Source organism: Lissotriton helveticus, chromosome 7 (assembly GCF_964261635.1).
Source record: "Lissotriton helveticus chromosome 7, aLisHel1.1, whole genome shotgun sequence".
NCBI lineage: Eukaryota > Metazoa > Chordata > Amphibia > Caudata > Salamandridae > Lissotriton > Lissotriton helveticus.
The window spans coordinates 635,422,744-635,448,515 of NC_136068.1; the positions used below are offsets into that span (position 1 = coordinate 635,422,744).

At 46.2% G+C, this 25,772-nt stretch overlaps 1 protein-coding gene across 1 annotated transcript in view; it reads right to left on the bottom strand.

Moving 5' to 3' along the window:
* Positions 1 to 2,269: 2,269 nt before the first annotated feature.
* PELO (pelota mRNA surveillance and ribosome rescue factor) overlaps positions 2,270 to 25,772 on the bottom strand; it is a 260,968-nt gene continuing 237,465 nt past the window's right edge. The window contains exons 12-13 of the mRNA XM_078652883.1: positions 7,290 to 7,321; positions 2,270 to 2,576 (exon numbers count right to left, since the gene is read on the bottom strand). Coding sequence (XP_078509009.1) covers positions 2,488 to 2,576; positions 7,290 to 7,321 — 121 coding nt within the window. The 3' untranslated portion in view covers positions 2,270 to 2,487. The remainder of the gene's footprint in view (positions 2,577 to 7,289; positions 7,322 to 25,772) is intronic.

Genomic DNA, 25,772 nt, shown 5'->3' on the forward strand with positions numbered 1-25,772 from the left:
CATGACAGGCTTCCTCTGCTGCAACAATCAAAGAACTTTGGTCTCCCAGGGCAACCAGTTATGTGTCAGAAACCCCCCTCACTGACTCCGTTCAACAATGCGCCTAAGTCAACATTCCCCCTGAGGGCAGCCACAATCATGCGTGGGGAAACACATAGCTCCTTCTTCAGATTTTTATTTAGCTAGAAGACGGTTCGACAATGGTGGCCAGGCCAGAATTCTTGAATCCTTTTGGTAACTTGTGGTATTCTGGTTTGGATGCCATGTACCTTCCCCGCTTACCTGTCTTGCTGCTCAGCCTGTGTGGATGAATGGTGGAATGTTGGAGTGTGTGTGATGTATTGATAGAATATGTGGGATGCCTGGTGGATGGATGACAGTTGGGAGTGCTGAGCAGCAAGAGAGCTGCTCCTGGTGGGGCTTTAATGATCCTTTGATTCAAGCTTATTTCATCAATAAACTTACTTAAATCATCACATCTCGGCTACAGCCTATCTTATTACATAACTCCAGGTTCCTTTAACCTTGGAGACAAAGGATACTGTTCAAAATGCGCTCCAGCTCAGGTGGTTCATCAGTGGAAGATGTTTTTTCTTCACCCTGAGCGGTGATTGACGAGACATTACGCTTCTTATTATCCCACGTTGGCCCACTAATTAGCAGCCACCCAGCCAGAAGTCCTAGAGACACTCGGGATACCGAAAGAATTTGACAGAAAGCAGCTCATTCTGCTATCATGCCATCTGGGAAAGGCCCATGACTGGCTATTCCACTGAAATCCATGGAGTAGCCCTAACTGGTGACCGTGGGCCAGGAAGGCCAAATGGCAGCAGTGGACATTCAAAAATACTGACGAGAGGGTCCAGCTCCACTACCATATTTGTCTTTCCCACTAGAGGGAGCAAAGTGATTTTCGTCCCCACACTCTGTTCAGCTTTCATGAGTTCGAACATTAAAGTGCTGGCTAGCACAATCCTTCCTGGTATTGTAATTGTATTTATAGAACGCTTACTACCCCTGATGAGGCATCAAAGGGCTTTTCGGCGAGTAGCACGTTACTCCGGAACCCAAAGAGGATTAGTAGTGAATTAGTTGTAGGGAGTATGCCCACTGCATGCCAAAACGGGAACAATAGTAACCCAAACTAAACCCTCTGTAGAGCTATCAGAAAACCAGTCTCACAGACTTACACTGCAGTGCATTTTAGCCCCAAAGAACAACTGAGGATTTCTTTCTGAGTCATAGCCCCATAAGGGAAAGTGTTTGGCACTTGGAATGTTCACCTTTGTGGTCTGCTGCATTTGCTCAATTTCTGTACTGTTATATGAGAGATGAGAGCTTTCAAAGAAATACCCTTGCAGGACATTGATATCGAGATGATAAATATTTTGTTCTGTTGTACCCAAGGCAAAAAACCAGAACTGTCGTCCACTTTAAGCCCCAAATGCTCGAATAGGCTGCGACTTAGAAGTTACGGAAAGAAAAGGGAATCTAGGCCATTCTTTGCAAGAAAGAGTATTTTGGAAAACTGAGGAAAAACAACATTGTTTAAACCGTGATCTTCTCCAGCACGCCAAGCGTCTTATGGCATGGAGAAAAGGCCCCACATCCCATCGTAAGCCTGGAAACTCTTGAGCAAGAAGGGCTCCTAGTGTGAGCCAGGGCAAGTGTGATCATAACAGCCAGTCGATGAGTGTTGGCCCACGTAAGCTTCCAAGGCACCAAGTTTCTCTTCTGAATGGACCCTGCTAGGCATCGTCAGTGTACATAGGTTTTGTGGGCTTATTCGGCATGTAAATAAACCTAGAACTGTTGATCTATCAGACCAGCTGACTGGTAGCCGTAAGTCGGCCTGTACTCTGAAATCTAGGTAAATAGCAAAGCAGCAGTTGGGCAAGGCCAATGTAACAACACAAGGTTTAACACTACTAGTCCACTCAATTCACCGCTAATTTCGGATTCTACACAGCTATCCTCTTAAAGTGGATTTATATCAATCCGCCACTCGAGGCGCTTAGTCAGAAAGGGGGTGTGACACACATCACCACTACCAAGACTACAGCCACACCAGCTCTCTTCACAACATTGAAATTAATAGGTGCAGTTCTTTGTAACCACCTCACCTTAGGTGATAAACTTAAACACAGACTGCTGTGCAACAACCAAAGTGGACTAACCCCCTTTGTGGAGGAAGAAACCACCCTGTTTCCCTGGGAGACTCGTGTGACTTCAGAGAAATCATACACTGAAATTACGACAAGACTCATGATTGAATTTTAGTTTTTCTCTTATTTAACTCCACTCCCAGAGTGAGAATGTTTATCATGAGTCCAGAAGGAGGGTTGTCCTTTGTATCATCCAACAACTGGTAGCCCTCTAGCAGCTCCTCTGTTCACCACAGCCAGCCCGCCCTCCATCTCTTCGGCAGTCGATAAAAGCCAGCCTTGTATCTGGCCCTCAGCCTGCCAAAGCCAATCTCATGGGCTCTCAGTCATCATCTGAACTGGATTCCTCTTCGGAGAGATCCGCCACAGGGAAACGCAAGATGGCCGCCACACCCGTCAACTGACTCAACTCTACAAGGGGCAGGAGAAAAAAAACATAATTATCATTTGTGCCCCCTATGACTCCTAGTATCCTAAACCACCTAACACATGCCTTTGAATGTCTACTTCAGGGGAAGGGGGGAGGGGGGGGAGGGGGAGGAGGGGTTGGTGCGGGGGCACTCAGACTGTCATAACAATGACCCCCATAGATATACAGCGATCATAGTAAGGCCTATCATGTAGTTCTGAAAATACACTGTATTGTTTCGTCAAAGATAGAGGTACACAACTGGTAAATTACTGAAAGAAATGTTGAGCGGGTGTATGAGGGTGCAGTGGGGAGAAAGGTGTAGTGGATGGGGGACACGATGCACATGGGAAAGTGAAGACAGCCACAGGAAAAGTGAGAGCAGTGTTGCATAAATTGAGGTGCAAGGATAGAGGGTGTGAAGAGCACGGTATAGCTAGGTGTAGGATGAGGTGAGGAGGCATGTGGAAGTAAGTGAGATGAGGCACCGGATGGTGCGGCGAAGGGAGTGAGGCACTGGTGGACAAGGCAGTTGAGGCCCTGGGGAAGAGGGGGAGGAGAGTGCGTCACTAGGGAGGCAAATGAAGCACCGTGGGTGAGGTGAACGAGGCACCGTGGGGAAGGCGAGTGAGGAAGGCACCGTCGGGATGTGAGTGAGGTGCAGGGGAGGTGAGACAGGAATGGCACTGGGAGAAAGAGAGCAAGCGGGATAAACAGATAGGAAGCTGCTTTACACAGATTGAGAACTCGACACCATTTGTTTCCTTCAGGGATGTTTTTCCTGGCAAGTCAGAACCTGCAGTTCCCACATCCAAAGGGTGTGTGAGGTGAGCGGTGGCGAGGAGTGAAGAGTAAAGAGAGAGAAGAGAGAGGCGAGGAAGGAGTGTTTTTATTGTGTTAATTGTGAGAATCCATCTTCGGTCCCTGCACTGTCCACAGATATTTTCATATCTGGATTGTTTCCGGCCACAGGAATCCCAACACTCTTTAATCAGAAAGAATACGAGCCAGCCTTATTTTCTACTGAATTTTCTTGGAGACTGAGTAACAGGCCTTGCCCGCAAAGAGGTTAGCAACAGTAAAGAATGAACAGTCTTGAGTACTGCATAGTCTTTATAGAAACTAGTAGATGTGTTATAGACTCCAGTGTTACCTTGCTCATTCTTTTTCACAAACTGAAGGGTTGCTGTGGGTGTATTTAGGGTCTGGGTATACAGGTAGTCCCGCACGGCTCATTCAGCCCCGTAACCCACATATGACATACATCTAGAGCTCTGCGGTTAGCCTTCTTCACCCACTGGTTGATTAAAGTGTCAGTCATATTTTGCAACTACCCAATACAGGCTTTCCAAAGCCATAGCTATGGGCTTTTCCAGTGCGTATGATCCCAGAATGTTTACAATGTATGACACTGGGGCTTCCCACGGGGAGGCTCAAATGGTACCAGTCCTTGTCCACAACAGATGCAGGTAAGTCATTTTTGTTAACGGAACTCAAGCTTGGCATGGAGGTGAGTAGGTCCGAAAAGATTGTGGAAAGGGCTGCACTCTCAAATTCGCAACTCTTGCTGTCATTATCACGTCCATCTTTCCTGCACATTACTTTGTTCCAACATAAAGAGCCCCCTTGCAAGCAATTCCGGCCTGTTCCAGAATGACTTTATAGCCAGGTCGAACCACCAAAACGTTTTACATGATCCACGACCAAGTGTTCCACAAGGACACTTATGTTGTTTTACCCAGACCATGACGGAGCAGGTAAGGTTACTCTTCTGACTTCATGTCTCCTGACGATGGGTCTGTCTGCAGGCTCCTCCCAATATACACAAGCAGATCTGGTTTAGTCCCCCCTCCCCCATACACTCCCCATGTCAGTACACTGGGAAGGAGGCATTTTATTTACAGAAGATATGGAATCTCTAGCGGTACCCCGCTTGCTGCAGTTTGTAGGCATGTGGTTCTACTTTTCTTATTGGACAAAGTTACTTGTCTGGACCAGTCCAAGAAAATCCTCGAAGAAAACGCTTCCTTCTGAAAAGGGTTTGTGCTAAACATGTGCTTTGAATAGAACACTACAAGTCTTGTTAAGACTTAGGGCAATCCCAGCACTTAACCTCTGGGCATTGAAATTTCACCTGCAAGCGGCTATGGGCAAATGGAACATGCCTTCCAGAGAAAGAAGCAGATGGATGTGGTTGGTCAAGGGCCACCGCTGCTAAACCTTGAGGGTCTAGACACCCTCATCTTTCATAGACTACACCCGAGAGGAGAATATACTTCTTCGACCCGGCCTCAGTGCCACATTGCTGCAGGATTACTGAATTAATCCTGGTTCCTTTTCCAAAGACAAACTTTCATTTACAATTTTAACTTCAAAGGGTACCACAACTGCAATTACTGCCTTCATTTAATAGGGGTTTGTGTTGTTACTCTAAATTGTGTTTGAGGTTCACTTAACGCTTTGCTTTGACTTTAGTAAATCCTGCTAGATGCATGGAACAGAAAGTGGCGGTGAACCGAGAGGAGTGGATAGAGAACTTACTAAAAATGGTAAAGGAGAAAACTGTAGCAATGCAGTGGAAGGAAGGCGAGGAGAGTCAATTATGGAAGAAGCAGGTAAAGAAGATACTGTCAAGGACAAGAGAAGCTAAGAACAGATGAAAAGGGGATATGAAGTAGGAAGAGGTGAGGAATGAAGGAGCATGAAAGAAGAGAGGAAGAGGTATTGAAGAAAGGGGATGAAGAGATGACAAAGAAAGGTGAAATGAGGGGAAGACGCAAAAAAATGCGAAGAAAAAACATGCTGAAAGAGTTAAGGAAAGAGAGAAAAAGTGACGAGGAGAATAAGAAAGGAGAAAACGTTTTAAAAAAACATCACCACTACCACAGACACAGCTGCTCAAAAAGCACGAGTCACAAACGAAATGCAAACCAAAGCCAGACGAGAGAGCAAAAGCACCATAGAGAACCATCAAATGGAGAGGTACAGCATCTCCCAGAAGAGGGGAGAGAAGACGACGTACAGAGAAGTGAAAAGGTAAGGCTAAGAGGAGAGGCACAGAGTAGTGAGGAGGAGAGATAAAGAGTGGCAAGGCACCAGTAAGAGTTGGGGAAAAGAAGTGGAGAAAATTGAGGTGGAGGCGAGAAATGAAGCACATTGAAATGACAAAGAGGAGGCGTGCAGAGAGGTGAGCAAGATAGGTGTAATGCAGAGAGATGTCACTGTAAGATGAGACGATGTGCAGGGAGCTATGACACTAATTCAGACATAAGCTCACAAAAACAACTCTCCACAAGAGTGAAAGACTCCCACTACCTTGCCACCCCCGCATACACTCTCCTGAGTGACATACACAGCTTCCACAACAGGCATTTCTACATATGTAGTCATTCAAAAGGCTGAACTATTCGCCCACATCAACTCGCCCTGTCCAGGAATACAATGAGAGAAGGAATTCAAATCCGCAGCTTTGACTATACAATTAGAACAAACCTAACACTGGACCACTCTAATGTCACTTTCTAGAAACTGCAAAGAAACAATTATGCGAAGTCTCTTTTACATTAATTCTACAAAACGTTAAGAGACAAGACATTTATCCCAGACCAGAAATTTAAAATAACACGCTTGGCCGTATGAAGATTTAATGACAACCTTCAGGCTTCATGGTTGCATTTACTCTCTTGGATGAAAAAGACGTGCATTTCCCCAGTACAATATTTTTTTTTCTACGTCAGACGTGCAAATAATCGGTTTGAACTCCCTTTAACATTCAATAACATCCCTGTTACGATTCACACCAATTTACGCCTTAAGGAAAATCTGCCCAGGGCTAAACGTTGAAGCTGCCACATATTCAGATTATATACAGGCATTCCTCATTGCTGAAAGTTCTAATTCGTTTAAAAATCACGAACTATAGTCAGTTACTAAGTCACCTTGAGCTAACATTAATGGGAACAATATCCAAGCATGGAAAACAAAATATTTCAATCGAGTGATCATTTTGACATTTTTCAAGCTGCCACAGATCTAGATTTTTCGGTTTTCTCACTGTCAAAATACATGTATGTTGGGAAGGTTTAATTTTCATTTGGGGGGGGGGATCTAATGGGTTAGAAAATAGGGAGAACTGGAAGGAGAGAGAGGTACTCTGTAAAAGAGGGAAGAAAGCTGTAAAGAGGAAGCAAGATAAAAGGGAAGTGAAAGAATGGTTTGGGACACTAAACATATGCCCCAATATATCCACCCTGTGTATACATACATTTTCAAGGGTCAAATAAAGTTAAGAACTTTTTCTAGTAAAGTTTTCTGCACATTTGTGAGAATGAGTGCCAACATTACCAGCAAAACAAAAATATGCTTTTCAAATGGACGAACACATCTAAACATACCTATAGAGTTTCTATCGCTGCATACGCATATATTAAATGGTGTGCACAGTGTCATGGGGCTCTGTAGGTCAGAAAGAGGGAAACAGGTGATGAATGGAGTGAGGCCTGGGGTAAGAAACCTCTGGGTGAGAAGGATGAACTGTGAGGTTGGGAGAGGAGATCTGGCACCAGCATGTGAGGGCTGGCATCAGGGGGAGGACAGTGCTCTTAGGTCACAGGGAAAGATGTATCCATAGCAAGGGGGAGGGGGGGGGGGGGGAGGCAGCGCAGGCATAAAGGACGTAGATGTTCTTAGGTGAAAACAGATTCAACTATACTTACGTTCACCAGAAACGTGCAGACTGGAGAATATTCTGTGGAGAGAGAAAAAACAGATGAAAAGTCATATAATTAAAAATAAGCAAGGGGAGGAGTGAGAAGTATTTACTGATTCCCAAATTATGGCCCATGGGGGGAGATATATCAATAAATCTCTTGGAGGAATCCACACATTCAGGTATACCGCTTCTTTTCACGATCAAATACTCCTTAATGCCAGTCTTAAAAAGGACCCCAAAGGTAATTATAAAAAATCAGTTTAATGAAACATTCAATAAAAAACAATTGCTGTATAATTATATAAAATTCATATATTAAAAAACCATCTGGGCTATTGATAAAAATATTGCACAAATAAGCTATATCGAGAGACACAGCAACCAAGACATACACATTTGTCATTAAAAGTTTGTTAATTCGAAGGAATCAACAGGGCAATTTCTAGGAATTATTCCACTTATAATTAATTGTTCCTCAAATTAAACAGGAAAACGGGGGGAGGGGGGGGGGGACTTCAATGCGGTGGATTGACAGAGCAGAACCACCTTCTTCAGGACAACAACAAATATTATATCCCTCTAAGCGAATATTGGTGTTCGCCTATTAATAATTAACCCCTTGGATGCTAATGACAAGCGTAACTCGTCATGGAGTTTCCATTGATTTCAATGGAAAGTGGTTGTAAATCTTTCCAGGGCCTTAGCATCCAAGTGGGTGAGGCACACTGAGGACCGACAAAAGCTGGTCGTTGCAGATCGATCCTTAATTTAAAATGTGAAACTTTTTATTAATCTGTTGCTCCCATAGTCGTTAGGGGCCTATATTTCTAGATGCCCATGCTGCTAAATCGCACATGACTGTTACGTGAATATTACCTGGGCATACTACCCTTCCTTCCAGTACTAAAGAGCGTTGTCCCTGTAGGTATGAATATTTTCCAACAATGTTAAACCATTAGGCTTTTGGCCCAACATAATTTAAATGATCCTATATCAAAGGTTCAAAGTCCAAATTCCGGGACGTGATAATGGGGACTGAACAGCCCTCCAAATTACTCAAGGTGCCAACAACCACACCTATAGCATTTCAATTGGTATTGAAGTTTTAAAATTGTATCTGATCAATCGTTGAACGTCCTCCTTCAATTCTGCATGGGGGGAGAAACAACTGTTGGAAACCCCAAGCTCCCCACATCAAACAGAAGGCGAGTCTGTACCAAAAGGAGGCCTCTTCCACAGCCAGACCCATCCAGCCCAACAAGGAGACAGCCATCCCCATCCATGGAAGGAGATAAAAGCCCAGATATCAGAGGGCACCAAATACTGCAGCTCAAAGAGAAAGCGAAAGAGAGAATCACCCCAACTCTCAGAGGGGACATCAATCCCAGATATTGAAGGAAGAAGACACTCCAGTCCTGTGAGCCTTCTCTTTCAGCCTTGGCCAGTTATCAGCTTGGAGAAGTGGATACATTTAGAAACTGGCAGCAATGTAGCTTCTCACAATGAAATCACTCCACATTTACGTGAGTTTGCCTCTTCCCCAGGCCCATACTCTACTCCATACCCTCTTTCTTTCATTTGAACCCCCCAATCTATTATTTGCCCTCATCTACCCTAGTCTGACTTCACCACCCTACACTCTGCGCCGGTTCTTTCTCTTTTCACTTAATCATCTTCCCAAGCCCTTCTTCGAGCCCTCTTTTATACTCTCCACCAGTACCCTCCATGTATACCAACCTCAAGCTACTCATCCTATCCCACCAGCCTCTCTGTCCCAAACCCCTCATGATACCTCGTTTCCCTCTCTCCCCAGAAGTCCTCTACCTTTTCATTTCCCAAGTTCACGTTTGCTGAGTGAGTCACCTACACCTCCCTGTCACCTACCCCTTTATTTCCTTATACCTTAGTTTGCATCTCATTAGTTTAATTCTTCTCAAAGCTCACTTCTCTCTTTAGACCTCATCTCTCCCAGTCCCTTTCTCTTTCTCTATCTAGGTTATCCCTCACTCCCAGTCCTTTTGCCAATAGTTCCTCTTCCTTTGTATCATCCTTTCCGTCACCATAAATGACTATGTCCAATTCCCCCAAACAAACAAGTTACTTACATTCGGTAACGTTTTTTCTGGTGGATACTGTATCTGCCCGTGGATTCCTCACCTTGTGAATATCCCCCTGCGTCAGCAACATTTGGAAATTCTTTTGTAGCTCTTCACGCCAACGTCATAGAACGCACGGCTTGTCGCGCGCGCGGCTCCGCTAACGTCACTGACTCCATAATAGGACTCCGTCGGCGTGATGACATCAGTTCCACCCTTTTCTCCGTGCCTTCGAGGCACACGGACGGACCGACAACAGTAGATATACACACAATGTACACAGTACCAAATAATTAAAATAACACACATGGTGTGTAGTCCATGCAGGAAAGCAATTATAATAACACATTTCCTTTGACAATAAAATATTTACATTAAAACAATGACACTAAAACAGGTATAGAAGAGTGGACAACGGGGAGGCGGGTGGGCCAGTGAGGAATCCACAGGCAGATACTGTATCCACCAGAAAAAGCGTGACCGAAGGTAAGTAACTTGTTCTTCTGATGGATACATCTGCCAGTGGATTCTTCACCTTGTGAATAGAGTCCCACAGCAGTCCCCACTCCTGGAGGAGGGTGTCCACTCTCCTATACCAGAAAATCCTGGATGACAGAACGCGCAAAGTGGAAGTCCCTCCTCACTTCGGAATCCAAGCAGTAATGCTTTGCAAAAGTATGGAGGGAAGCCCAAGTCGCTGCTCTACAAATGTCCTCTACAGGTACACCCCTAGACAAAGCAGATGTAGCAGACCTTGCTCTAGTAGAATGAGCTCTTAACCCCTTCGATGCTGATGACGAGCTGGGCTCGTCATGGTGCACACTGGTCGTGTGCTGATGACGAGCCCAGCTCGTCATGAGCCCCACCCTCAGGGGAAGCGCTGGCGCTCCCCCCGAGGGTCTTCGATCTTGTTTTCAAGTTCGGGGATGGCAGCGGAAGAGTTTCCGCTGCCACCCTCGCCCCTCCCCATGGGAATCCCTGATGACGTCAGCGCGCACAGCGCGCGCTGACATCATCAGGGATTCCCAGGCGCTCGGGAAGCCATTTGATTCCTGCGCACGGTACGTTTCTCGTGTCTGGCGGGGGTTTGGGGCTGCAAAGAGGCATCAGGGGAGAGGAAAGAGATTTTCCTCTCCCCTGATGTCTCTTTGCAGGGCATTTCTGCCTCACGATCGCGCACAGCGTCGCGATCGTGCGGCGGAAATGCCCACCACTAGCACCAGGGATTTAAATTTTGTTTACAGGAAGCGACCCCTTGGGCAAGGGTCGCTTCCAGGCGGCCTGTAATTATCTTTTCGTTTTTCTGCCCCCCCGGGGGCAAATCGGCCCGTTTTTTCGGCCGTTTTGCCCCCAGGGGGGGCAGAAATTCCCCACTAGCACCAGGGTTTTTTTGGGGAGCAAAGTTTTTATTTTGGAAGCGACCCCTTGTGTAAGGGTTGCTTCCTGGCGGCCATAAAACATGTTTTTGATTTTCTGGCCCCCCTGGGGGCAAATCGGCCCGTTTTTTTGGCCGTTTTGCCCGCAGGGGGGTCAGAAAATCTCCACTAGCACCAGGGAATTGTAAATTTAGTTTTTAGGAAGCGACCCCTTGGGCAAGGGTCGCTTCCAGGCGGCCTGTGAATATCTTTTCGTTTTCCTGCCCCCCCCCTGGGGGCTAATCGGGCCGTTTTTTTGACCAGGGATTTGTATTTTGGCATTGTTTAGGTTTTGGCTTGGGCAAGGGTCGCTTCCTTGTGGCAAATATTTATGGTTTAGATTTTCTGCCCCCCTTGGGGCAAATCGGCCTTTTTTTTGGGTCGTTTTGCCTCCAGGGAGGGCAGAAATTCGCCACTAGCACCAGGGTTATTTGTTTTGCAAGGTTAGTATTGACCCCTTGTGCAATGGTCACTTCCTGGAGGGAGCTTAATTTTTTATGTATATTTTGTGCCCCCCCGGGGGGGCAAATAGGCCTGTTTATTTGCCCTTTTCTGCTCCCAGGGGGGGCAGAAAATGCCACTAGGCTCCAGGGATTGTTTTTTTTGTAATGGCGGCTACCCCTTGGGCAAGGTTTGCTTCTTAGAGGCAACTTGTTTTAGGTTTGTTTTTCTGCTTCACCTCCAACCCCTGGGGGCGAATTGGCCATTTTCTTTTCTGTTTTTTGGCTCACTAGGCCCTAGGAATTGAGTTTTGTAGGGTGTGGAAGTGAGCCCTTGGGCAAGGCTTGCTTCCAATGTTGGTTATATTTTTGGTTGTTTCTTACTGGCTGCCTCCCTTGGTGCTAGTTGGTCTTTTTTTGTTCTTACTGCCCCCGTGTGAGGGGGTACTGTTAGGACCAAAAGACCGACTGGCACCAAAGGGGTCAGGCAGTGAAAAACTTTCGAAAAATTAACCAGTGTCTTGATGGAAACCCTCACCTAATCCCAATTGGTCTAAGCCCTATTTGATGGCCCATCTGGGCGAATGTAAATTTGGGGGGCAAATTTGTGTGTTGTTTTTTAATTGTTATATTGTTTGTGAAATGTAGTAGTAATTTTTTTTTCTTCTCTATTTTTGTCTTGTTCCAGGCTTTTGCTGTTTGGATTGTTGTAGGTTGCGGTTCTGTTACTGCTGGTTTTGCAGCTTGTGTAGTTGCATGCGCTTGGTAAGTGAATGTATTTTGTTCTACTTTCCCTAGATGATTGTCTTTTTGAAAAAGGTGTACTTATAGCAGTTTGTGTGGCTCTGTGTTTTTTTCTGCATTAGTGCTTGATGTGCACTTTGTTTTCTAATGTGTCATTTTTTTCTCTTTCTAGTGGGATATCATTTCTTTTTGCTGTGTCTCAGCAGAGTAGGTGCTGGTGAGTGTGGCTATATTTTGTAAGAGTGAAATTGTTTTGGATTGTATAGATCTTTGTGTGAAAGCCTTAACTTGTTTACTTCTTACTTTGCACAGTGTAGGTTGTTGTTCACTTGTGTGTGCAGTCTTCTTGCTTTGTAAGGATAATGGCTAATCGCAGGATTACTGCTCAGCAGGTTCTTGGTTTGCTTTTTGAGTCTTCCTCTGACCATGGTTCAGAGACTGACTCCGATTCGGACCAAGAGGTAGGGGCAGAAGATTCAGGCAGTGAGTTTTCTCTTCGCATGGAATCATCGGATGATGAATCTTCTTCTAGTGCTGATGAAGTGCCTATGGTAGAGGAGGACATTGATGTGCCGGTAGTGGGCCAAGAGGCATCTGGGCTGCTGCCTATGGCCGCATGGTTTCCCTTTTTTTACGTCGGCAAGAGGCATGTGGGCTGCAGCCTGCGCCCAAAAGGCTTCACATTGCTGTGGTGCGCCAAGAGGCATCTGGTGTAGTGCAGCAAGAGGCATCTGGGGCTGTTCGGCTTCCCATTGGTGTAGAGCGGCAAGAGGCATCTGGGGCTGCTAGGTTTCCTGTTGGTGTAGTGCAGCAAGAAGCATCTCAGGCTGCTAGGCTTCCCGTTGGTGTAGTGCGGCAAGAGCCATCTGGGGATGCTAGGTTTTCTGTTGGTGTTGTGCAGCCAGAAGTATCTGTCGCTGTTAGGCTTCCTGTTGGTGTAGTGCAGCAAGAGGCTTCTGGGCTGCAGGCTGGGGTGGCTGCTCCTCCCGTTGATAGGGATGGCCTCTGGGTTCCCCCTGGCATGGTGCAGCCGGCATTGCCAGATTTCACTGGTGTTCCTGGGTGTAGAGTGAATACTGAGAATTTTCTGCCAATCATTTTTTTTCAGTTGTTTTTTGACGATGTGTTTTTGCAAGAGATTGTTTAGCAAACTAATTTGTATGCAGAACAGTTTTTGAGGGACAACAGTGCCGGCCTTAAGCCCCATTCTAGAGCTACCCTGTGGACTCCCACAAATGTTGGAGATGAAGAAGTTTTTGGGATTAGCTTTTTTGATGGGCTTGCTAAGGAAGCCATCAATGTCTTCATATTGGTCCACTAGTCCCTTGATGGCAACAGCTATATTTCCAGCAGTCATAAGTCGTGATCGGTATTTGCTTCCTCTTCGGATGATGCATTTTGTTGATAATGGTTTAGCGGTGCCACGCGATCACCCCGATTGTGACCGTCTGTTTAAAATTTGGCCTATCCTTGATCACTGTGTTGATCGTTTTTCTGAGATCTTTGCTCCTGGTAAAGAAATTGCAGTGGATGAATCTTTGATATTGTTCAAGGGCCGCTTGGTTTTTAGGCAATACATTCCTAGTAAGAGGGCACGCTATGGAATCAAACTGTATATGCTGTGTGACAGTGAGACTGGATATGTTTACAATTTCAGGGTGTACACTGGTAAGGAGTCCAGCATTAACCCTCCTGGTTGTCCTTCCACTTTTGGAGTGACTGAGAAAATTGTGTGGGAACTAGGTAGAGGATTATTTAACAAAGGCCACCATTTATATGTAGATAACTTCTACACTGGTGTGCGGTTGTTCAAGGAGTTGGCCAAAGTGGGACTGTTGCTTGTGGCACAATGCGCTGTAACCGTAAAGGTTTCCCAAAGGAACTTGTTTGCAAAAGGCTTGTGCGGTGACAGTCTAGTGCATTGCGATGTGGGGAGCTTCTATCTGTGAACTTTTCAGACAGGAGAGATGTGTACATGCTGACTACTATCCATGACGAAAGTACTGTACCTCTGCCTGTTTGGGGTCAGGTTGCTGAAGTGCGCAAACCTGTGTGCATTTTAGATTACAATAAGTACATGGGTGGTGTTGACAGAGTAGATCAGAGGTTGGAACCTTATGCTGCTCTTCGAAAGGCTTACATTTGGTACAAGAAGTTGGCTATCCATCTTTTCCACTTGGCATCATTTAATGCTTTTGTTGTGTTCCAGAAGTCTTGTCCTGAGTCGAAGATGCCTTTTGTTAAGTTTCAGGAGTCTATAATAGGCAGCCTTGTACTAGTGGAACAGGCAAGTGTTCCTAGATTTGGAGTGGTGGAGGATGTGGCTAGATTGAAAGATCACCACTTTCCTGAATACATTCCTCCCACATCCGCAAAAGACTTTCCAACTAGAAGATGCAGTCTGTTGGCGAAGAGGCGTGCGGAAGGAGTCTCGTATGTACTGCCCGGACTGTCCTTCTAAGCCTGGATTGTGTATGTCAGCTTGTTTTAAATCGTACCACACGCAAAAGAAGTTTTGGGAGTTTTAATGAGCTGTAAAGTGAATTGCCTTGTCTGTATTCTGTAAAATTTTTTAGTTTGTTTCAAGGATTGGCATTAGTGCAATGTGTTTAGTTTTAGAATTTGTGTTAGCTGATTTGTAGGTATTTCCATTTGTTTAGTGTTATTTAAAAAAAAAGAATTCTAAATGTGATTGTGGTGTGTGCAGGCTGGTGCTTGGATGGCGGTGTGCGTGGACTGGTGCTTGGCTGGTGGTGTGCGTGGACTGGTGCCTGGCTGGCAGAGTGCATGGTTTGGTGTTTTGCGGGTGGTGTGTGTGGATTTTTGTTTGGCTGGCGGAGTGCATGGTTAGGTGCATGGCTGGCGGTGTGAGTGGATGGTGCTTGGCTGGTGGAGTGCAAGGATTGGTGCTTGGCTGATGGTGTGCGTGCACTGGTGGTTGGCTGGCGGGCTGCGTGGACTGGTGCTTGGCTGGTGGTGTGTGTGTGTGGTGGCACTTGGCTGGCGGTGTGTGTGGAGTGGCGCTTGGCTGGATGGTGTGCGTGGAGTTGTACTTGGCTGTCTGTGCACGGAGTGGCGCTTGGCTGGTGGTGTGTGTGGTGTGGCGCTTGGCTGGTGGTGTGTGTGGAGTGGCGCTTGGCTGGTGGTGTGTGTGTGGAGTGGCGCTTGGCTGGTGGTGTGCGTGGAGTGATACTAGGCTGTCTGTGCACGGAGTGGTGCTTGGCTGTCGGTGTGCGCTGAGTGGTGTTTGGCTGGCGGTGTGCATGGTCTGGTGCTTGGATGGTGGTGTGGGTGGACTGGCGCTCGGCTGGCGGTGGGTGATTAGTTACTTTTTGTTGGTCACTACACACACTGCTAGTTGAGTAACACTCCACGCAGTCCATCATTTTGTGTAGTTGCAGTGTTAGAAATGTGGGCGTGTGAAAGTGATGGGCCCTTGAATGGCGCAGTCTGCTGGTGTGAGTGTTGTAATGTGATGGGTCCGCGGCTGGCGGTGTGAATGTTTTGTATGTGTCACACGTACGAAAGGTGTATGAATGGCCTGTAAAGAGGTTGGTGCCTTGACGTGACTTTACAGCTCACGAGCTGTGAGTCAGTGGTTCAGTTTCTCATACTTTCAAATATACGCAGTGTATTTCATTTTTGTGAAATTACTTGCGAATACAATTGTATGTACTGAATCATCACTCACCCTCGTGCCAAATCCAACCAGTATGTGTGTGTGCTTGCGGTTTAGATGGCTGTGCAGTAATATTTGTCTTTTTTCTCTTTCTGAAGTAGGGTGTACCTTGTCCCTTTTTGTGAATGCTGTAATGTGTTGCTTTTCCTTCCAGATGGTATCAATGGTCTGGTGTGTATCAGGTATGAAAGGTGCATGAATGGCCTGTAAAACGGTTGGTGCCTTGTCGTGGCTTTACAGCTCACGAGTTGCGAGTCACTGGTTCGGTTTTTATGCATTTATTTATTGACAGAGCATTTCATTTTGATGAAATATCTTGTTAATAAAATTTTATGTACTGAACCATCACTCGCCCTCGTGCCAAATCCAACCTGTATGTGTGTGTCTTTGAGGAATAGATAGCCGTGCTTGAATGTTTGACTTTTGAGTAACTGTGTTAAGGTGTACATTATAGCTATAAATAACTTACTAAATTTAGATAATATTGTTAAACCATGGGAGTATATGGTCATGTCTTTCTGGTGAATTCTATTGTTTTTTTTAATCCACAATCTCCTGCAAACTTGAAAATGTCTGTCACAATTTCCATGCAATATTGTCCCAAGAATCGCACGCTCTCCAATTGAAAACTTAATTCATTGAAAACAATTTGGTTTTGCAAGGGGGTTCCCATAAGTTTTTGGCCCGGGGCACGGCGGGCATCTTTGGAAACTACCACACCCAAACAGTTCTGAAAACTAGACACCCGGGGGAGTCCAGGGAGGTATGGCATGCGTGGGTCCCCCAATGTTGTCCTACCCAGAAATCCCTGCAAACCTTAAATTTAGGTTAAAAAAAACACTTTTCCATAAATTTTTGCGTTGGATCTCCGTGCCAGCACAAATGTCCTACCACCCAGCGTTCCCCTTGATCTCCCGATTAAAATGATACCTCACTTGTGTGGGTGGGCCAAAGGCCTGTGACTAAGGTGAGGTGCTTAATTTGTCAATCCTAAATACTTCAATTTTTAAAAATTCATTTTTAACCTGTTCTGCTTTGGGGCACCCACACAAGTGAGGTATCATTTTACTCGGGAGAACAAGAGGAACGCTGCTTGGTAGGACATTTTTGCTGGCACGGAGATCCCACACAAAAAAGTTTTGAAAAGGGATTTTTTAACCTAATTTTAAAGTTTGCAAGGAATTCTGGGTAGGAAGACATTGGGGGACTCACGCATGCCATACCTCCCTAGACTCCCCCGGGTGTCTAGTTTTCAGAAATGTGTGGGTTTGGTAGGTTTCCCTAGATGGCCGTTTAGCACGGGGCCAAAAACCCAGGTAACCCCTCTTGCAAAAGTTGGTGGTTTTGAATGTCAAAACCACCAGCTTTTGCAAGAGGGGTTAACCTGGGTTTTTGGCCCCGTGCTAGACGGCCATCTAGGGAAACCTACCAAACCCACACATTTCCGAAAAGTAGACACCCGGGGGCTTCCAAGGAGGTATGGCTTGCGTGGATCCTCCAACGTTCCTTTACCCAGAATCCCTTGCAGACCTCAATTTGAGCTGAAACAAATCAGTTTTTTCACACTTTTTTGTCTGGGAAAGCGTGGCATCCCTGGGCTCACACAAATTTCCTCCCACCCAGCGTTCCCCCAGGTCTCCCGATAAAAATGGTACCTCACTTGCGTGGGTAGGCATAGTGGCTGCAACAGGAAAAGGCCCAATTCGAACGGTGGAGATTTATTAATTACCTTTAGCAAAAATATCTTATTTTTTGGGGGGGGCCACCTGAGCTTTTGGCCGGGGCTTTGCGGGCATCATTGGAAACTACCAAACCCAAACAGTTCTGAAAAGTAGACACCCGGGGGAGTCCAGGGAGGTATGGCACGTGTGAGTCCCCCAATGTCTTCCTACCCAGAATTCCTTGCAAACCTTAAAATTAGGTAAAAAAATCACTTTTCCAAACTTTTTTGCGTGGGATCTCCGTGCCGGCAAAAATGTCCTACCACCCAGCGTTCTCCTTGTTCTACCGAGTAAAATGATACCTCACTTGTGTGGGTGGGCCAAAGGCCTGTGACTAAGGTGAGGTGCTTAATTTGTCAATCCTAAATACTACAATTTAAAAAAATTCATTTTTAGCCTGTTCTGCTTTGGGGCACCCACACAAGTGAGGTATCATTTTACTTGGGAGAACAAGGGGAACGCTGGGTGGTAGGACATTTTTGCCAGCACGGAGATCCCACACAAAAAAGTTTTGAAAAGTGATTTTTTTACCTAATTTTAAGGTTTGCAAGGAATTCTGGGTAGGCAGACATTGGGGTACTCACGCATGCCATACCTCCCTGGACTCCCCCGGGTGTCTAGTTTTCAAAACGGTTTGGGTTTGGTAGTTTCTAAAGATGGCCGCCGAGCCCCGGGCCAAAAACTCAGGCCCCTCCCCCAAAAAAAGAAGGTAGTTTGGCTATAGGTTATTTTAAATTCTCCACCGTACGATTTGGACCTTTTCCTGTTGCAGCCACTATGCCTACCCACGCAAGTGAGGTACCATTTTTATCGGGAGACCTGGGGGAACGCTGGGTGGGTGGAAATTTGTTGATCCACGCAGATTCCAGAACTTTCCACCACAGAAATGTGAGGGAAATGCGTTTTGACAATATTTTAGCGTTGCAAGGGATTCTGGATAACAGAACATGGTGGTAGACAGTCGAGTCACCCCATCATGAATTTCCCTGGGTGTCTAGTTTTCAAAAATGTATACTTTTGCTAGGTTTCCCTAGGTGCCGGCAGAGCTAGGGTTCAAAAACAAAAGGTAGGCTCTTTACCAAAAAAGGTCACGATTTCACTGCGAAATTGAGGTGCGACCACGTTGCGTTTTGCGCTGTTTCCTGTCGCAGCCACTAGGCAGACCCAGGCAAGTGAGGTACCATTTTTTTCGGGAGATCCAAGGGAACGCTGGGTGGGTGGAAATTTGTTGATCCCCGCAAATTCCAGAACTTTCCACCACAGAAATGTGAGGGAAATGCGTTTTATTTGACAATTTTTTAGCTTTGCAAGGGATCCTGGGTAACAGAACCTGGTGGGAGGCAGTCGAGTCACCCCATCCTGAATTCCCCTGGGTGTCTAGTTTTCAAAAATGTATAGGTTTGCTAGGTTTCCCTAGGTGCCGGCAGAACTAGGGTTCAAAAACAAAAGGTAGGCTCTTTGACAAAAGAGGTCACGATTTCACTGCGAAATTGAGGTGCGACCACGTTGCGTTTTGCGCGGTTTCCTGTCGCAGCCACTAGGCAGACCCAGGCAAGGGAGGTACCATTTTTTCGGGAGACCCGGGGGAACGCTGGGTAGGTTGAAATTTGTTGATCCACGCAGATTCCAGAACTTTCCACCACAGAAATGTGAGGGAAATGCGTTTTATTTGACAATTTTTTAGCTTTGCAAGGGATCCTGGGTAACAGAACCTGGTGGGAGGCAGTCGAGTCACCCCATCCTGAATTTCCCTGGGTGTCTAGTTTTCAAAAATGTATAGGTTTGCTAGGTTTCCCTAGGTGCCGGCAGAACTAGGGTTCAAAAACAAAAGGTAGGCTCTTTGCCAAAAAAGGTCACGATTTCACTGCGAAATTGAGGTGCGACCACGTTGCGTTTTGCGCTCTTTCCTGTCGCAGCCACTAGGCAGACCCAGGCAAGTGAGGTACCATTTTTTTCAGGAGACCCGGAGGAACGCTGGGTGGGTTGAAATTTGTTGATCCACGCAGATTCCAGAACTTTCCACCACAGAAATGTGAGGGAAATGTGTTTTTTTTTTTTACAATTTCTTAGCTTTACAAGGGATTCTGGGTAACAGAACCTGGTGGTAGGCAGTCGAGTCACCCCATCCTGAATTCCCCTGGGTGTCTAGTTTTCAAAAATGTATAGGTATGCTAGGTTTCCCTAGGTGCCGGCAGAACTAGGGTTCAAAAACAAAAGGTAGGCTCTTTGACAAAAGAGGTCACGATTTCACTGCGAAATTGAGGTGCGACCATGTTGCGTTTTGCGCGGTTTCCTGTCGCAGCCACTAGGCAGACCCAGGCAAGGGAGGTACCATTTTTTCGGGAGACCCGGGGGAACGCTGGGTAGGTTGAAATTTGTTGATCCACGCAGATTCCAGAACTTTCCACCACAGAAATGTGAGGGAAATGCGTTTTATTTGACAATTTTTTAGCTTTGCAAGGGATCCTGGGTAACAGAACCTGGTGGGAGGCAGTCGAGTCACCCCATCCTGAATTCCCCTGGGTGTCTAGTTTTCAAAAATGTATAGGTTTGCTAGGTTTCCCTAGGTGCCGGCAGAACTAGGGTTCAAAAACAAAAGGTAGGCTCTTTGCCAAAAAAGGTCACGATTTCACTGCGAAATTGAGGTGCGACCACGTTGCGTTTTGCGCTCTTTCCTGTCGCAGCCACTAGGCAGACCCAGGCAAGTGAGGTACCATTTTTTTCAGGAGACCCGGAGGAACGCTGGGTGGGTTGAAATTTGTTGATCCACGCAGATTCCAGAACTTTCCACCACAGAAATGTGAGGGAAATGTGTTTTTTTTTTTTACAATTTCTTAGCTTTACAAGGGATTCTGGGTAACAGAACCTGGTGGTAGGCAGTCGAGTCACCCCATCCTGAATTCCCCTGGGTGTCTAGTTTTCAAAAATGTATAGGTTTGCTAGGTTTCCCTAGGTGCCGGCAGAGCTAGGGTTCAAAAACAAAAGGTAGGCTCTTTGCCAAAAAAGTGCACGATTTCACTGCGAAATTGAGGTGCGACCACGTTGCGTTTTGCGCGGTTTCCTGTCGCAGCCACTGGGCAGACCCAGGCAAGTGAGGTACCATTTTTTTCAGGAGACCCGGGGGAACGCTGGGTGGGTGGAAATTTGTTGATCCACGCAGATTCCAGAACTTTCCACCACAGAAATGTCAGGAAAATGCATTTTTTTGTCAATTTCTTAGCTTTGCAAGGGATTCTGGGTAACAGAACCTGGTGGGAGGCAGTCGAGTCACCCCATCCTGAATTCCCCTGGGTGTCTAGTTTTCAAAAATATATAGATTTGCTAGGTTTCCCTAGGTGCCGGCAGAGCTAGGGTGCAAAAACTACAGCTAGGCACTTTGCCATAAAAGGGTCCATTTTTAACTGCAAATTTGAGGTGTGACTACGTTGCATTTTGCGCCGTTTCCTGTCGCAGGCACAAGGCCGACCCACACAAGTGAGGTACCGTTTTGATCGGGAGATTTAGGGTAATTCAGATTTGTAAATCAACTGTTATTACCAATTGAGTTTTCATGCATTTCTCCCTTCCCAATGAAAGACATTGTGTAAAAAAAAAATCTTTTTGAAAAATGACCAATAATTTTCATGCTAGTATGAGTATTCCCAATTTTGAAAATGTGCAAATATATACTGTTTCTAAACTCTATAATTTGTACCCAATTCAGAAATACATAGGTGTCTTTCATACAGATTTTTCCATGTATACATTTTCCAAGAATAAGTGCTCTATACCCAGTAAATAAAAAAATACCATTGCAAGTTGCTGCTCAGTTTTTGGATCTGGGTTCGTCGGATTCTTAGTGAAACTACAAGTCCTATATATCCCCACAACCAGGAAGGTCTAACGGATGTAACGGTGTATTGCTTTCCAAGAGCTGTCAAAATTACAAGAAGTTATAGGTGAAAACGTTGACAAAAGGCTGTTTTTTACAACAAATTTTCAATAATTCCAATATTTAACTGTTAGTTTCTATAAAGAAACCTTCATGGATTTAGACAAATGACCCCTTTCTGAATTCAGAATCTTGTCTACTTTTCGAAAATGTATAGCTTTCCGGGATCCATTATTGCTTTCAAACTCATTTCTACCATTAACTGGAAGGAGGTTGAAAGCTCTAAAAATAGCAAAAATAGGCTATATCCCAGAAAAATGCAAAAACTGTGTGAAAAATGTTGGTTCTCTGACAAAATTCTGTCATTCCCTAAAAGCTGAGAAAATGGAGATTTCAGCCCCACAAACCCTTTTTTGATAACATTTGCAGGGACAAACCCAGAGGCTTTCTTTTGCAGCCCGTTTTCCCATTTTTTAGAAAAAAACAAATTTGGCTTGGATACCTTATGTGGTCAAAAAGTTACATGGGCCTTAGCGCGCACTACCCCAAAACGCCAAAAAAAGGCTCAGCACAGGAGGGGAAAAGGCCTAGCAGCGAAGGGGTTAAACCTTCAGGAGGTTCCTTACCCGTCAGAGAGTAGCATATATTGATGCACAAGACAATCCATCTTGACAGCGTGCGCTTGTGCACCACCTTGCCTCTTCTGGCTCCAACAAAACCCACAAAGAGCTGGTCATCCACTCTGAACTCTCTGGTTCTGTCTAGGTAGAAGCTCACCGCCCTCTTAGGGTCCAAGCAGTGAAGTCTCTCCTCCTGCTTGGAAGGGTGAGGGGGAGGATAGAAGGTAGGAAGGGTAACGGACTGCCCTAGATGGAAGGGAGTTACCACCTTAGGCAGAAAAGCAGCCCTGGTCCTGAGTACCATTCGTTCAGCATGAATGGTCAAGAATGGGGGCTTTGAACTAAGAGCTTGAAGCTCACTTACCCTCCTTGCCGAGGTAATTGCAATCAGGAAGACCGTTTTAAAAGATAGCAGTCTCAAAGGACATTTGTAAAAAGGTTCAAAAGGTGAACCCATCAAAAAAGTGAGCACAAGATTCACGTCCCATTGAGGCACAATAAAGGGAGTAGGAGGAAATTTATTTGTAAGGCCCTTTAGAAACCTTAAAACAATAGGAGATTTAAATAAGGACGGCTGATCCGGCAGACAGAGAAATGCAGACAAGGCGAAAGATAACCTTTGACCGTAGCTACAGCAAACCCTTGCTGAGCCAAAGAAAGAGCAAACTGAAGTATGTCAGACAATCGAGCCTTCAAAGGGTCAATGGACTTCTCCCCACACCAAGAGACACATTTAGACCATCTATAAGATTAGGTAGACTTGGTGGAATCACGCCTGGCCGATAAAATGACATCCACCACGTCATCTGAGGGAAAAAGAATTAGGTTGCCCCGTTCAATCTCCAGGCATGAAGGTGTAAGCTCTGGAGGTAGGGGTGTAGAACCTGCCCCTCCATCTGAGAGAGGAGATCTGCCCTGAGAGGGAGACAGGGCGGCGGGCATGAGGAGAGGTTGAGAAGATGGAGTAGTTTCTGTCCTGTAACTCCAGTTCTGTAGTAGGGGTATCTCCGTTATAGCCATAATCTAGTGAATAGTCCTGCCCATGTGTGCGGAACCCGAGCAATCAAAAATAATCTCTTAAGTTGTCAAAATATGCAGAATTGCACAGACACTTAAGAGAGAATTTAAAGACAGATAATGCAGCCTATATCCACAGGCTACACTGTCCAGTACTTCGACTAGAAATTCCACCAAAAATCCACAAACAGCACAGCCTGTCCAGGGTTTTCTTACAGAGAAAACCTTGCCAGTAACAGCAAAACCCTCTGGAATGATAGAGAGGAAGAAGTGGACAGACAATCCCTATAGGCTGCCATTATGTGGCTCAAAACAGGATACTGTGCCTTTAAGAGAACTTTCCAGAAGCCTCACAGTATCCCAGAATGCACTGCAGGTCCCCTCCACCTTCAGTTCTTTTTGAAGGCGTAACACGCCAGACCTGTAGTATTTCTTACATGAATATCTCGCTCCACCGGGGAGGAGGGCGGGCGCTTATGACTATAACAGAGATACCGCTACTACAGAACTGGAGTTACAGGACAGAAACTACTCCTTCTGTAGTAGGGGATCTCTGTGTATAGTCATAATCTAGTGAATAGAATGGCAAGCCCATCCCCACACCAAAGCGGCGGTGGAGAAAAGAGAAATAACACCACTACTGTGCGAACAGATTTCGCAGCGAAGCCTGCCCAACCCGAGCATCTGCCCTGGCCTCAGTGTCCAGACAGTAATGCTTAACAAAGGTATGGACCGACTTCCAAGTGGCTGCCTTGCAGATTTCTGCAATTGGAACACTACGGAGCAAAGCAGTCATGGCAGCTTTGCCCCCGGTGGAATGAGCCTTAGATTTACCCGCTAAGGTCTTATCAGCCTTTTGGTAACACAACTGTATACAGGACACAATCCACCTCGAGATGGACTGTTTAGAGCAAGACCGGTCCTGACTGATCCATAATTGAGAAACAATTGGTCTGACCTACGAATATCGTCGGTTTTATCCAGAGAAAAATTTCAACACCCTCCTAACATCCAGGGAATGCAGAGACCTTTCCGCTGGAGATGAAGGATCCTGAAAAGTCGTAGGCAAAGTTATAATCTGGTTAACATGGAAGTCAGATATAACTTTTGGAAGAACTTTAGGGCGAGTACGCATAACAACCGTAGCAGCATGAAATACAGTATAAGGTTCTTGGCAACACAACGCCTGAATTTCCTTCACCCTGCGGGCCGATGTAATGGCCACGAGGAACGCCGCCTTCCAGAACAGGTGCTGCAATGAAGCCCTATGAATAGGTTCAAAAAGCTCCTTCATCAATCTGGATAGCACCACGTTCAATACCCATGAAGGCGAAGGAAGCCTGACAGGAGGGAACACTTTCTTCGAGCCTTCCAAAAACCCTTTGATCACAGGAATCCGAAAGAAGGAAGTCTGTGAAGGCCATTTCCTGTAGGCAGTCAGCGCAGCAAGATGAACCTTAATGGAATGGACATTAAGGCCAGACTGCGCCAGGTTTAGAAAATACGGAAGGATGACATCTTCCTTACACGTCGGTAGGTCATAGTGCTTGAACTTGCACAAGATGCAAAACCTCTTCCACTTGTAAGCATAAGAAGTCCTAGTGGAAGGTCGCCTAGCCTCCTTCAGTATGTCCATACAAACTTCTGGTAGATTCAAATGGCCATATTGCACTAACGCAGGAGCCATGCCGCCAAACTCAAAGACGAGAGGTTGGGGTGCAACATCTGCCCCCGAACTTCGTGAGAAGGTACGGCCTGCACAGCAGCCGTATGTGAGGAAGGAGAGACCAGATAAGCAGGTCCGTGAACCACCACTGCCTGGGCCATTCCAGGGCAATCAGGATCATCCGCGCCCTGCACTGGGACAGCTTCATGAGTACCGCCGGAATCAGGGGAATGGGTGGAAAAGCGTACAGAAAGCTGTTCGACCAGTTAATCCACAACGCATACCCCAGCGTCCCCTGCTGGTAGTACCTGGAAGCGAAGTCTCAGCATTTGCTGTTTTCGGCGGAGGAGAACAGATCTACGTCTGGAGCCCCCCACCTTGCGAAGACTTCTCCTAGTACTTCATCGTTTATGACCCATTCGTGGTTTTCCTGAATCATGCTGCTCAGGGCGTCTGCCTGAACATTCTGCACACCTAGCAGATGGGTAGCCGTGATAGTCAGTCCTCTGGCTAGAAGCCAGCGCCAGATCGCCTGCGCCTACTGCGAGAGTGCGCGATCTCGAACCCCCCTACTGGTTGAGGCAAGACATTGTGGTCGTATTGTCCGTCTGTACAAGCAGAAAGTTGGTCTGGAAGGACGTAACAAACGCCTACAGTGCCAAGTGAACAGCTCCGAGTTCCAGGAAATTGATGTGATACGTGCACTCCATTGGAGACCACGTTCCTTGTATCGGTCAGTCTCCGGAATGCGCCCCCCCCAGCCGTGGAGAGACACATCCGTCACGATAGCCTGTGCGGGAATGTCCTTGTGAAAGGGAACCCCTCTGAGGAGATTCTCCGCCGAACACCACCACTTCAGAGACGGAAGAGCATGCAGAGACAGTCGTATCTTGTCGTCCCAAGATCCATTCCTCTGATCCCACTGATCCTCCACGCACTCCTGCAAAGGTCTCATGGGCAACCGTGCGTGTGGCGTGAGGAAGATACAAGAGGCCATTGACCCCAGTAGAGCAGACACCGTCCCCACTGTTATAGATGGAGGGGTCATAAGAGCCTGAGCCTTCCGAAGGAGCGATAATCGCCTCTCCTCCGAAGGAGACACGCCTGCTGACAGCGTATTGACGGAGGCTCCCAAGTACTGTATGCACTGGGCCGGAATCGGGACAGCCTTGGACATGTTGATGTGCAACCCCAGCTTGTTCAAAAGAACGCACGTCT